Here is a 15,260-nt window from a genome sequence, read left to right as displayed (position 1 = left end):
TCTTTCAACTATCACAAGAAATTTTGCTGACTACCTGATACAGTATTCCTCCTAACGGCTTTAAAAAGCTGAAAGACTCAATGGCAAGATGTCAGAAAAATAATCCAAATACAGGTGGCTCAATAAAATGAAAGGTTAATGTTTTAATAGAAAATATGCTATTAGGACATAGCCAGTATTTATTTATTTTAGTGCTTTCAAAATTAAAGATATTTGAAAACTGATCCCCTCCCTAAATTCTTAATATTGATTTAACACAAGAGTATGCATTATTTTTAAACAGCTTAGAATCCTTCCAAAGAAAGGTAAGCTGAGATAATGTTCGGGGGATCTTTTATCAATCAATTCTCAATATTTGTAGTAATTTTCATTTCATTTTGTTATTAATAAAATCATGCTCCCAACCCAACAGCACTTTATTAACACCTATAATATAATTAAAGTATGAATGTGAAAAATAAAGATATGTTTATTTATTAAAAACTACAGAATAAAAAAATAATGATCTAAGATTGCTGTTATTGCATACAATGAAATACAGTTTGTGAATTGCAGATAAATGGACTAGAATAAATTACCAACATATTCCTACAAAGTTTGTGAAGTGTGAGCGGACATGCATACGAATATAGGTGTAAATCTTATGACAGAGATATTTCATGAAATAAAATGTATTACTCGTGTGTTCATATTGACTGCATAAAATAAATATTAGGCACGCTTCATTAAAAAAAAAAGACCATACCTCCGACAAATAGTTGATTATGACAGAATCCTATTTTTTGCAATATTCTTGTTTTTGAAGTATTGTATCTCTTACAAGAAATATGCAACACATTATATTACAAGTTTTTTTTTTAAAAAGATTCACATTTTACAGATGAACATCTTTCACAAATGAATGTGAGAGATGAAAGGATGTTCCATGATCTTCAATTCTATGTACTTATGAAATGATATGCAGAAAGTTGTACAAAAGTAGATCTGTTTGAGTGTCATGATATTTTAAATAGGAATGACCAGGTTGGTCAACAGTTCTCTAATGGCAGGGTAAATGCTGCATTCGGCTGAAAATAAAATAAAACAAATATATAAACACCAATCAGAAAGATGCAAAAAATGTGAAATCTCAATATATCTGTAAATCACTACTTTAAAGATACTTTTTCAGATAGAAATAATATACAGTGTCATTCAAGAAAGAGCACAAAATTGGGGCTAGAGTCATTTGAAATAAAAATGTTATATTAATATGAATAGAGATCACATGAATTAAAATTAACACAAGATATCTACACAGGACATGCAATCTTTGAAGGGTTTTGGATACTGCAGAGCAACATCCAAAACCCTTGACATTCTTGAGACAGCCACAAATTTGCTATGAAAAGTATCACTGGAGCCTTTTTTTTTTTTTTTTTTTTTGTCTGCTGTGGTGAGAGGAACAGCATTTTTGTTTATTTATAGACAAACACTTAAAAGCCTTGATCATAGTCATAGGTGTACGGCTTGAATATTTAATGTAGACTTAACAAGCTTAAACACTGCCTATAACTACTGCATTTTAAATACCCATTTCTCTGTACCCACACCATGAAGAGGGCACACACAGTAACGCATTTCTTTTATTCCAAATAATTTGATTAATAACACAATTCTTGTATCCTAATTTTGTGCAGTTCTTCCTGGGCAGAATAAATTAATATTAATTATGACAAGGTATATTCTTTTCACTATAGAGTTTACCCGGTGCAATTTCCTTTAATATATGAAGGATGTCCATAAAGTAAGATACAAGGTTGCAAAATTGCAAACCAGACTTCAATAATACCAATAAGGCTGCAAAGCCTCCTGGTCTTTGATGGATTACATATTTATCCAGCATGAGGTAGCATTTGCAGTCCAAATGATACTTTGAACCTTCATCTATTCGTGTTGCTATCACTGATACTATATCTGTTCTGATATCACATTGTACCTACTACTGCTTTCTTATCATGAAAAGAAATAACATGTTCTACTAAATACATCTTTACCTGTTAAGTGTTTTGTACCTTGCTTTCTGAACACTTCCTAAAAATATTTTAAATTTCATATTTGTTTTATGCACTTTATATACAAAAGAGTAATACAGGATGGAAATATCTGATTGGGGAAAAAAAAAAAAAAAAAAACTAGAGGGTAATTAAGAAATCTGTTAATCTTTCAGAATTTGAATTTTGATATTTTTTGATCTTAGAGCAGTTCATGAATTTTCCAAAAACATTTGTTTTTGGAAATATGTAGTGGTTAGAATAATCTGTATAGATTATTCTAACCACTTCAAGTGGAGTGTTTATTAATTATTATATTTACACCTTTTTTTTTTTACTTGTCTACCTAGAATGAATTTCAAATTTACAGCATTAAATGCCCTGAAAAGCAGTCAACATTATACTAGATTTTCCACAAATACACCATGAGCAAAAGGCTGGGACCCTGTATAAGACACACAGGAAGAAACACAAAGAGGAAAACAGTAAAAGAGCAAGTTTGTTAGAAATGAGAGAATAACCATTCACGTGAGCGACCCGACCCTGTAGGCGTTTACAATGGTTAAAATTCAACACAATTTAAAACAGCTGGCTATAACAGAGTCAGGTTTTTCAGGAGAATATAAGGTAGTAGTAGTGGTAATAGAGGCATGTGATGTAAGAAAGCAAGTGTTCGAGCTTATGTAGCATTAGCCAAAAAAAAAAAAAAACTACCACCCCAATTTCACACAACCATTCCCTCTAAAGGTTTGTCCAGTTCCTACTTGAATTTATTTAAGCTATCGACTTCCACAATGACAGATGGAAGTTTGCTCCAGCTGCTGGCTGACTAAAGGCAAATTTCTGCACATCCATTTTACAACTGTCTTTCCTCAATTTGAATTTATGCCCCCCCCCCCACAGGTTCATAATCTGAGCAAGTGGAAGGATACCATCATAATTCGGTGTGCTCAACCCATTCAAGGCCTTATACACCTCAATCAGATCACCTCGCAGGTGTCTAAGTCACCTGTGGCTGAAATTTGCAGAACTTAAGCCTTTCTTGGTAAGAGGACCCCTTTGTTCCCCTTCTCTGTATGTGAACAAGCAACTCTACATCCTTTCAAAAATGAGGCCTCCAGACCTGTCTGCAGTACTCAAGGCGTGGCCAGACCATTGCCTGATACAAAGGGATAATCACCTCCTTTTACCTGCTAGCAAAATTCCTGTATATCATTGACAATACTCCATGACCTGCTCTGGCAGCCTGTCTGCACTGCTCAGAAAAATTCATATCTGACTGGACAATCACTCCCAGGTCTTTTTCATTTTCTACCACCCTAAGTGTAGTACCACACAGTTGGTACATTCCTCTGGGGTTACTTCTACCCATATGCAGTACTTTGCATTTGTTAATGTTAAACTTCAGTTGCCACTTCTCAGCCCATCTGCCATTACTGTTATTAACAACCCTGCCAACTTTTGTATCATCTGCAAACTTCGACACTAAGCTTGATATACCTTCATCAATATCACTGATAAATATACAAAACAAGAGTGGGCCCAACACCAAACTCTGTGGGACTCCACTTTAATTAGTCCACAAAGAGCAGCTTCCATTGATTACCACTCTTGTCTTTTCCCACTCAACCACCCTTTTATCCATTGTACCAATGTACCCTTAATACCATACTGCTCCAATTTGTACAGTAATCTTCTATGCACAACAGTGTCAAAAGCTTTCCTGAAATCCAAATATATGATATCAAAATTATTTTTCGCATCTAGTTCCTTTTGTAACCACATCACAGCATCCAATCAAATTTGTCAGACAAGACTTTCCTTTAACAAAGCCATGCTGTGTCTGAATTATTGCTGCAGTCTTGTCTAGATGATCCTACAATGCATCTTTAACCAGTGACTCCATTATTTTACCCGGAACAGAAGTTAAACTAACTGGTCTGTAATTACTCGTGTCAGCCTCAGATCGCCCTTTGTGAATTGTGGATACATTTGCACATCTCCAGTCTGTGGATACTTCCCCTGAATCCAAGGATGCTCTCATAATTATGGCTAAGGGTTTGCTTAGTTCCTTTGCTGCCTACTTTAATATAACTGGATAGATCCAATCAACCCAGGTGCCTTTCTTATGTTTAACTTCTCTTCTCTCAGTTATTACAAAACCATTAAGCAACTTGTTACAGTTTGATAAACTTCTGGCATTTTCCTCCCTTAATAATTCCTGTGTGAATGTAGATGCAAAATACTCATTCAGTTTGTCAGTTATCTGAGCAGGATCATCAACAGTCGAACCATCGATATCAAGTGGACCAATCTGATTTACCCCCTTCCTTTTAGAGTTTATATAAGTAAAGAAGTCCTTGCTGTTTTTCTTAGAATCCTTTGCTAAAGATTTCTAGTAATCTGCCTTCGCTTGCCTAATTCTCCTTTTTGACTTGATTACAGGTAAAGGTAAACTGCAGTCATTATGAACCCACTGCAGAATGGAAGCCTCCTCAACAATTCAAGTTGAGGGAAATGGATCATAATCTGCCATGCTGGTCGAGTGTGGGGTGACAGATCGACTGTATTTAGCAGTCAGGGGCTCGAACCCTGGTCTACTGAAAGAGCTTGTGCTAGTGCACTCCCGCTCCTGACCACTTGGCCATGGAGGCCAGTCCTGCAGAATATAATACACTAAAAGATAACAATGGATTAAGAAGTGTGTCACATGTTCACTCCACAAGTACTAGCTTGCTCACTTGCTAAGTAGCATGAAGACTTACCATCGATTGAACTCATCATCAACACTATTAATAAAGACAGAATTCCCACCACCACATGTTCATATGTTAGAAATTCAGTTTATATGTAAAAATGAACTGTCTCAACCTTATGTTATAGTTGCACTTTTCACTTTCACAATGAAAGGCAAGATCAAGCAATGTCACAAGACATTGCTTGATCTTGCCAGTGTCTCAAAATGTAAGGCTATCTCTCCCCAACCCCAAATAATTCTTCCTTCTTTCATAATCTGGAAAAAATGGATGGAACACTTATTTACTTATGCCTGTATCAGGATGGTTCTCTGTCTATGAATGATGGTAATATCTGAATAAGTGAAACCTGTTAAATGCATCAGCAAGTTACTTGCTTGTTGGAAAGAATCACTAGTGATTCTCTCCAACAAGTTGCTGCACCCATCTATTGTTCAGATCATAGTTGATTCACAATAATTATTTTGTCATGCGGAATATTTTATACGCTGGTATGTCTATTCCATAAATGACATTTCTTTCTATTTGCTAAAGGTGTTAATACATTTCTTCTAGTTACTAAAGGTGTTACGGCAAACATGTAAATTTACAAATGAAATTGTTTATCTGCTATCAGAACCTATGCTATGGCTGTATTTCCCTCAGTGACCTCCTGTAGTGTACTTCTAGGGATTATTGTGCAAATTTCTTGCCATCAGAGCTGATTCTCTTTCCACATGTTAAAGCTTATCACCCTGACTATGTTCAATTAACAGTAACATTTCCATTGAATCATATGGTTTGAAGATACATAATGAACAAAGGAATGGGCAGAATACATTTTTTAAATGGTACTGTTAATTTTTTTTTTTAACTACAAAAGTTTTAAAGGAGACTCTTCTGCCTATCATCAGAGACCCCCTTTCAAGCAACCGAAAACTTTGTATTGCGTTTTTCAACATGACTCTGTGCTTTGCCACACTGCACTTAAGGTTAGTGCTTACTTATTTACTTATGCACTCACTCCATGGTGCTTCGGCCACAAGGGTTCTTGACCACCTTAATAGCTAAATTCCAGAATTCTGCCAGCCTTCCTTTTCCCAGTTGGGATTCCTGTGAGGATTTGATGGATGTGTCTTCAGTCACCAGTATGGATAGAATGTGCAGCACATCTTAATTTTCTTTTCTTTATGATTTTGAATTATACTTCTCACTTCTATATTTCTCTTTTAGTTCAATGTTATGTAGCCTTCTCCATTCTAGAGTGATTTCATTTTGTTTTAGTCAGAAGATTATTCTTAGAATTCTATTTTTGAATGACTGTAACCTGTCCTCTGATTGTTTTGTGAATGGCCAGGTTTCACATCCATAGGTTAGAGTAGGTAGTATCATCATTCTGTATGTCTTTATTTTCAAGTGTTCGTAGATATTTGTTTTGAAGTTAGGATTTTTTTAAAAAAAGATTTAAAAAATATTTCGATGGTTTCATCAACTTTTTTTTATCTTTAGGTGAGGATGTTCATGGAAGATTGCAATATCCAATCCAAATCATGACCAGGAAATAGTCCTAATTTGAATCAATTTTGCTGCTAAAAAAAGCTATAAATCAAGATAATATTGCAAGTTCATGGTGCCAGACATTCAATGTCTGGCACCATGAACTAAGCAATAATTATATCAAGAATCTGATACATTTCATTCCAGAGAGGTGTAAAATGGTATTAAAGCTTGTGGCAGGCCAACAAAATACTAATATCCATTAGAGAAGACCAAATGGTAGTATCAACAACCATACTTTTTTTTTTTTTTTTTCCAATTTTATTATTATTATTATTTTTTTTTCAATTTTATTAATTTCAGTTTCAAATGAAAAAAGGCATTCGTATGGTCCACACTGTAATTTCTGTTATTATTTGTATATAAATATATCTAAATAGTTTTTCTTTGATTCACATTCTCATCAGTAAAATGTGTAATCATTTTACATCACTGTATATCAAATTTGAGGCTACAGGGCAATTATTTCAATTACAATGCTTGATTTTTGAGAAAATTTATAGCAATGAATAGTTAATGTCAAAGGGTAGACTGATATGCCCCAAAAATAGAGAAATAATGAACCAACTAAACAAAATATGCTTTCGTACTTACCTGAGTTCCATACCATTTTTTCAGGTGAAATTTTTATATTAAGTAACATAGAGAGAGAGTCTGTAACATAGAGAGAGAGTATAACTTGATGATAAGCAGTGCTTATTATCAAGTTATATACTCTCTTGTTACAAAGAGCAAAAGCAGAAATATTCTTAAAATGGAAATATTTAATAGTACAACTGAACCTCAAATCTGGCAAATAAGGACTAAGTCCTTGCTAAATATTTTTGAAACCTAATATTATAGAGGAGAGCTGGTAAATTATGATGGAAGATGTTTTGATGGAAATGTGAAATACGCTGCTGCTATGACTATTATAGTGTATTGCGTACCTCACTTTCCTGAGAAATAAATAAAAATATCACTAAATAAAGCCAAACATTATTTTGTAAAAGTGGTCAAAGATTTTGGACCTTTGTAGACACTACAGAATATCTCGCTATCAGTATATATATATACTTGTATTTATCTATTTATTTTTATTTTTTTATGAAAACTCCAGACATGAGAATTTAGAATCTACAGTACTTAGTACCGTGCTTGGATTGGAGGTTGAGAAGACGAAAGGAGATATCTGTTGACATCCGACTTGAACTTCTGTAGATTGTAATTTTCATGAAATACGTATGAAGGAAGATTGTTCCAGAAAACAGTAGTTGAATGAATAAACGAGGAAGATGAAAAGTTTGTTCAGTAAGTTTGAAGTTGGACAGTAAATGGATGTTGGCAGCACATGTTCAGACTGTTTTGAAAGAGAGAGCAGGAATTATAGAAGCCAATTCAGAAGAACAGTGCCCATGGAAGTATCTGCAGAAAAGGCATGCAGCAGAAACAGTACATCTATGGGACAGCGAGTGGAGAGACTCTGTTAGAGATGGGTCATTAATTAACCTAACTGCCCTCTACTGAATGGAATCTAGAAGCCTGAGAGAGGTTTTGGGGGCACCACACCAGATGTGGGAGCAGTATTCCATGGCAAATTTGCAATTTGTACAGAGTGAACAGCTGTTTGGAAGAAAAGTAACACCAATAGCGAAAGAGTAAACCCAGTTTTTTAGATACAGAGGAAGCAATATTTGTGATGTGCTTGTGCCTAGAGAGAGATTAGAAGTCAGAGTAATTCCCAAAAGAGATATATCATCTTGCCCAGAAATTGGTGTATCACCAAAGATAAGCATAGGAGCCGAAGAATCCTTTTTGCGAGATATAAGACAGAACTGAGTTTTAGAAGGATTGAAATAAACTAAGTTGTTATTGCCAAACCGGAGAATTACCTTGAGATCGGCATTCAAAGAATTGGCATGGGATATTCAAGAAGTTGAAGCTGATTGAGCAGGGAGAGGTTTCTCAAACTAGAAATTGGAATGCAATGTGCTATCATTAGCAAAACTATGGATAGGATTTCTGGTCAATGGAAGAAGGTCATTAATACACAAGAGGAAAAGAGTGGGGAAAAGAACTGAACATTGTGGGACACCAGCATTGGTGGAGAAGTTAGAAGACAGAACCATCTACCACCATCCTCAGTGAGTGGTCAGAGAGAAAACTGGATAACCAATTATAAAAAACAGTTGGCAAACCATAAGATAAAAGCTTGTTTAGAAGACCTTCATGACAAACATGATTGAAAGCCTTTGAGTTGTCAAGAGCAACTGCTTATGTTTCATCGAACTTTTCCATTCAAATTGTCCATAAATGGGTAACATAATCCAAAATATCACCAGTGGATCAACACTGACGGAATCCATACTGGCGATCGTTGATCAGATGGAAGGTTTCTAGATAGTCTGTAGTTGGCGGTTAATTGATTTCTCCATTACTTTAGAAAGAATAGAAGTAATTGCAATGGGACAATAATTGGATGGGAGGGATTTGTCACCCTTTTTTAGGAACTTGCTGGATATGAGCAAATTTCCAAGCAGAAGGAAAAACACCTTTGGAATAAGAAAGTGAAAAAAGGCAGCAAAGAACAGGAGTAAATTCAGGAGCACAGGTTTTGAGAACAAGTGGAGAAATATCAGGACTTGGAGCTTTCTTAGCATCAAGATTCATCAAAATCCTTCTGATATCCTTTTGACGGAAGACTACAGAAGACACTGAATGGAGCATGTTGGGAATGGTGGGAGGGATTTAACTAAGATCATTAATACATGAGTTGGAAGAAAAATGACATGCTAGCAGGTCAGTTTTATCCTTGGCTGAAGCGACAATAGAACCATCTGGTTTTAACAGAGGTGGGAGCAGAGATGGGCAAAAGTTGCAGGCAATAGCTTTGGCAAGAGACCAGAATGCTCGGCAATCATTAGGGCAAGAAGCAAGTTTTCTACTCTCAGCCTGTTCAAAATCTAGTTTGAACTGATTAATAACTGCTTTACAATTGTTGTGAACCTTGGTGTAGGCAGAAAATGAAACTGAAGAATTGGAAACAAGCAAATTACTTCTTTGTTTGTTTGTTATTTGGTTTTTAGGAGCATTAGCAACTAAGTCCATATTGCTCCAGGATATACGGTAGTCATTCCCTGACCATTCCGCATCCTCTGTATTTGGTGGTGACGGGCTCGAACCCTGGTCTAATTAAGAAGCGTGTGCTATGCACTGCTGCTCCTTCCCACCTGGCTACAAAAGCGCCACAAGCCAATCACGATATCCAACATTCTTCTTTTGAACAGCCTATTTATTGGAAAACCAATGTTTGAATAATGGACGAGATTTTAAGGTGGAGTGTGGATAAAGGATTCCATTCCTACAAGAATAACTTCACTGACTTGATCTGAGCAAACGTTGACATCAGAAGTTTTTGAACAGTAATCCGGCCAACAAAAAGAAAAGAAATTTCGCAGGCATCCCATTTTGTATTCTTGTAATGCCAAACAACATGAGGTTGGGAATAGCCATGAGATAAAGCTTCCATTGGAGAAGAGACAATCACCAAGTTGTGATCTGAGGTGTCTAAAGGACTACTCACTTCGACAGTGTACTTAGAACGGTCGTTTCTAAGTACACGGTCGAAGAAATGCGCTTGATCTTTTTGAGAAAAAGATCAAGCATGTTGGCTGTATGGTTACGATTGTCGGGTATTCTGGTAGGTAAATGAAAAACCTGTGCAAGGTCATTATTAATTACAAAAGCCTCAGCATTTCGACCAGCTGGATCTGTGTGACTAGAAAACGGAAGCCAGCTGGAGTTGTGAACATTAAAATCACCAGGAAAAATTACCTCACTGTTAAGAAAGTTGGACTGGAGAAAGTCAAGTTGCAAAGAGAGGAAGTCAAAGAGTTCCAAGTGATTAGTGGAGTTGGGAGAATGGTAGACACAACAGATGAATTTGACAGAATGAGGTAGAGAAATTTTAAGCCAGAGAAGATTGAAAAGAGGCAATTCCAAATTACCAAGTCGCTGATAGGGAATATCGGAACAGACATTTGCACAAGTACCACCTTTGAGGTGGTACTTGTGCCACCTCAAAGGAATCATACAGCAAATAATTTGGGCAACTGAGATGAGCAGTGGTTGAATCAACCGATAACTGAGATTCTGTCAGAAAAAGTACATTGGGGTTTGGCAGAGGGTAAGTGGAAACGGACATCATTGAGATTAGAAATGAGACCACATATATTTGCGAAATGAACTAGGAAGTGTTTGGGAGGCTTAGATATTTTTGCAGAAAAGTTTGCTCTATTAGTTTGACAATTCATGGTGTATTCAATAGTAAGAAAAAGTGTGTGTGTGGGGGAGGGGGGAGACATGCTGTATGAAGTAATGAAATTTTTGGATATGCCGTACATGGTAAGAATATACCCAGATCCTTGACATAACGTGGCCTTGACAATGCTTTCCCCCCCACACACACACCCTCCTTCCAGTTACTATCTGGCAGAGTAGAGGCAGCAAGATTATACACTAGCTGATCAGGAAGCCTCCTAAAGAGTTACCAATAGGTTCGGTCTGGTGAACTAACTTGCAGCCAGCCTGCGAACACAGTTTTACAGCTGTACCCTCAAAATGTAAGGAAGTTTGGATCTCACATGGTGTTCATCATAACCTCAAAAGACATCAATCATACTGCATGAGGGGAGAGATGGCGGAGGGCTAATCAGAACGTAGCTCTGGAGACTAAACAATGGGTTCCACCACTTCAAGCCTCCAATAAGCAAAGTGGTAGTATTGCACCGGTTGATGAGAGTCATCTACCCCCTAGTATTGCCTGGTAACACAGAGGGGCAGCATTCCTCCATGTGGTGTGGGTGCCACACCTCGACCCCTGCTTCTGTTGGTTCACACCTGGGTGGTCACCCGCAGTATTCTTGCACATGGGGTTATACCCAGGATTACTAACAGTCCCACCATCATGAAGGTGCAAGCAGAGGATTTAGCTGTCACAGACCGTCTGGACTTCACAGAAATTGGGGTCAACTTTACTTGGTTGTCACCTGAATATCAGTTCCATCAGCGTTTTAGACTCCCAGGTAGCAAGCACCACTTATCTGGCATATCTGAGAGAATGTCTGTGACAGTCACAAGGACCATATTCACTATAGGAGTACTAGATATTAGGATTATGTCATAAAAAAAAAAAAAAGCAGTGGCAACTGTAAATTATATTATGGCCAATGGAGACTGCCTTAGATATCAATCACCTCACACTGTGATATGATTGTGAAATTCATTAATAATAACTATGATATATATCTCTCATTGACTGTTTCCAATGTCATATGACTGATACTATAATTCAAACTGCATGTGATGCTCAGGAAACTAATGGCAAGCAATAATTGCAAAGCTCATAATCAAGCACACACACTGCTGAAATAACCTGTGGCATCACATTCTACAGAGAGTTTGATCATTAATGAACCAACTAACAGCACAAGTTTGATACCGATATCAGGAAACATGCTGCTTTGGGATGTTACAACAAAGTTCCTATGGTTACATGCATTTGTGAGATGCTGAAACAAAAAGCATAAAATTACAGCTATTTTTTTAAAATTTTTAGAAAGTTCCAGATTTTTGAATGCAAATTTGAGATTACACTGTATGTAAATGATATATATATGTAAAACATTCTATGTGCTGAAAAAATAATCACGAAAAACAAACATTAGTGAACTAACCCAGCTGAGGATTGTAATCTGCGAACCTCTTCAATGCATTTCCAATGATGAAAAATGGATCTGTGGGGGACATAGTGGCAGTATCTTTTCGATCAGCAAGTAATGTCGTGTTTGTATTCATATCATACACAATGGGAACCACTACAGTTTGAGGCTCAGCACCTGTAGGTACATTCAGTCCCACTCTAGTTAACTGGAGCTATTAAGAACAATGAGGATAGTTTTTACCATCACTGGAGTTTAAATGCTACTTTAATAAATAAATAAATAATAATAAATATATTAAATAGTTTCTTCTCCTGGGTATTAAAACAAAGTTTATAAATAGGTTATGCTGAAGTATAATGCCTTATTTTATGAGGTATTTTAAAGACAAGATTAATTTATCTCTTAATTTATATAATAAAAATGATATATATATATGTGGCAGCGGAAAAAACTTACATGATTTTTTATTGAAACACCCTGTATATGTTATATCCATTAAGGACACACCAACATTTTCAAAGGAATATTGAAGCCATTTCCAAGAAGTTTCTATGGTGTGCAAAAAAGCTGCCATCTTATGGGAGGTATCTCAAACAACCAATACACATTAGAGAAGCAATGCCACTGATACTGAGTATAACAGGAAGAAAAACAATAGGCAGCTCTAGGCGGTCACTGGTTTCTCTTTCACATTAATAGTGCACATGAGTTGCCCTGTTGTTTTTACTTCATACTTTAATGCACCCCATTTTACTGTAGTAAGCCTACAATTACAATTTTAGTGCCATTTGAAATGGACAAGAAAATTTTGAAATCATGTTATTACTGCAAGAGTTTTACAAACAGTAATGCTTCCATAATTAAAAAAAAAAAATCTAGAGGAAAAAATGAAACTCTCAGCACTGAAAGCTTTAATTTTCTGGCTTCAATAAGAAATTTAAATAATAGTCATAAAATTGGCATCAAATACTGACACATGTTACAATAAAAAAAAACGGCATACAGATTTGTGATTGCAACACAAATTGTACTCAGATTTTTCTTCTTTATATTATGCAAACATGTAAGATAAGACATATTTCTGCATGCATGATAACTGTTTGAGGAAAACATTTGGAAAAAGTACTACACTAGGTAAAAAGAAAAGCATCAGCAATTAATCACTCAGAGGCAGTGCGATTATTAGAACCATAAAAAATGCCACATTTCATTACCATAACTCTTAGAATATTTTATACTAAGAGAATCACAACACAAGTTTCTAACTTCATAAAAAAATTCATGTGTATACTTTCAACTTTTTGAAATCAAAAACATTTTTAATACAGATTTTGCTTTGACAAGAATGATCTAAAACAGTGGTCAGCAACCTTTTTCTACAGAAGGTCACATCCTGCTCTTCGAATTTTTTTGATGGGTCATAAGAGTCAATTGGTAATGAAAAGTATGTAATGTGGATTATGTAGAATGTAATTAATAATAAAAAAAATTATTCATGAATCTTTTATTCTAAAGACATTTATTTATTTAATGATACATTTTTAAATATAATTTTTAGTAATGAAGTGTAAGAAATTTTAATGGCTTCCTTGATGCCAAATTTACTAAATCTGGCTGGTATTTTGTAACTTTTAACTGCACATATTTTGAATTGTCTCTTGTTAGATTACTTCGTAATGGATTTAACACATATTTCATTTGAGAAAATATTTGCTCACTCATATAGGAAGATAGAATGGTGACTGAACTAACAACAGGCATTAATTACATGCACGCATATCAATATATCAACAATTAGGAATGCAACATGCCACTGCATACTATGACTATGCTTGCAAGATGCTCAATTTGAAATTGTGCTGCAGATTTTTAATTTTTTTTAAATGAATTGAAATGTGTAGCTGTGGGTCAATCAAATCATGCTGGCGGGTCACCTTCTGATCAGTGGGTCATAGGTTGCCAACCAATGCTCTAGAAGCGTGTGCTAGCACCAGGTTCTAATACCATTCTTGTTTGGGTTCAACTACAGCACAATCTAAACAGCATTTCCAAAACTTTTCTTTCAAATTAATAACTAATTAATGCACACAATATTTTACGTTGGGCAATTTAAAAATAAATTAACACATTCATGCACTGGAAAAATAACACAAATGTGAATAAATATCAAAAGAAAACTAAGCTTTATCAGGTATGCATATGACCAATTTCCAATTTATTTGGACTCACCAAATTATCAATGGCTAGCAAAGAACAATTAATATAACTTACACAAAGTTAACCAAATACAGGGTGTGCAATGGATATATTGAACAGACTATGTGAAACAAATCAAATTAATAGGATGTGATGAAAGAATGCAACATTCAAATCCATTTTCAAATGCAATGCCAAATTCTGGAAAATCTTAAGCATGATCACGTCAATTAAATAAGTCTCGTGCCTTACTGGGTCTGAAGGACATAAAACATCCTTCGGACCCAGTAAGGCATGAGACTTATTTCTGATCACTTTCCTCTTCAAAAACCTCCAAAAGAAGATCTGGTAACCTGTGTGATGATAATGGTAGTTTTCCTGCAAGTGTTCCTGAATTTGAAGCATTTTTTCCACATGTCTAATACTGATGAAATACTTTTAGTATCTCATAGAAGTAAGCTCATGTGTGCTTTACCTACCCACATCCACTCTGCAACTTTCAAGCAGTTTAAAAATTTTTCATAAATTGAACAAAAAATCATTTCTGGATTTTTTTTTGGTGCTGGAAATATAAACTTGCAATTAGAAATCATAATATTTTAAAAAAAGATGAAAGGTATTTAATATTTTAAAACAATTCTATCACAGGCATTTTTATTAACTGACTTCATTTGAATTTTTTTTTATTGTTAAATAGGTTAATTTTTTTGCTAGTGAGCAAATGGATTTGACAAAATAAAAACAGAAATAGAAAGATACAAATAAGGAAAGGTGATATATTTGGGAGTTTAAAAATAAAAAAAAAAATTTAAATATTTATAATTTTCTTAAAATTATGTTTATTTCTAACATTAATCCTCTAGTGGGCACCCTAGTATACTGGATACACTAAAAAAGAGAAAATTAAAAATTCACTCAAAAAATGAATTAAACATTATGTGATAAACTCATGATGTCTAAAAACAAACATTCTTATGAAAAACTATTGCAGCTGAAACAAGAAATACTTCAGAGGGAAATGGTTTTGACCAACCACG

At 35.2% G+C, this 15,260-nt stretch overlaps 1 protein-coding gene across 1 annotated transcript in view; it reads right to left on the bottom strand.

The window, feature by feature from the left end:
- Positions 1-929: 929 nt before the first annotated feature.
- The window catches only part of MED14 (mediator complex subunit 14), a 306,818-nt gene continuing 292,487 nt past the window's right edge, over positions 930-15,260 (bottom strand). The window contains exons 35-36 of the mRNA XM_090375928.1: positions 12,040-12,238; positions 930-1,067 (exon numbers count right to left, since the gene is read on the bottom strand). Of these exons, the coding sequence (XP_090232054.1) occupies positions 1,006-1,067; positions 12,040-12,238 (261 nt within the window). The 3' untranslated portion in view covers positions 930-1,005. The remainder of the gene's footprint in view (positions 1,068-12,039; positions 12,239-15,260) is intronic.

This window comes from Mastigoproctus giganteus, chromosome 6, assembly GCF_048544385.1.
Source record: "Mastigoproctus giganteus isolate SK-2022 chromosome 6, ASM4854438v1, whole genome shotgun sequence".
Lineage (NCBI taxonomy): Eukaryota > Metazoa > Arthropoda > Arachnida > Uropygi > Thelyphonidae > Mastigoproctus > Mastigoproctus giganteus.
The sequence above is the reverse complement of the archived record's forward strand: the minus strand, read 5'-3'. Positions and strand labels throughout refer to the sequence as shown.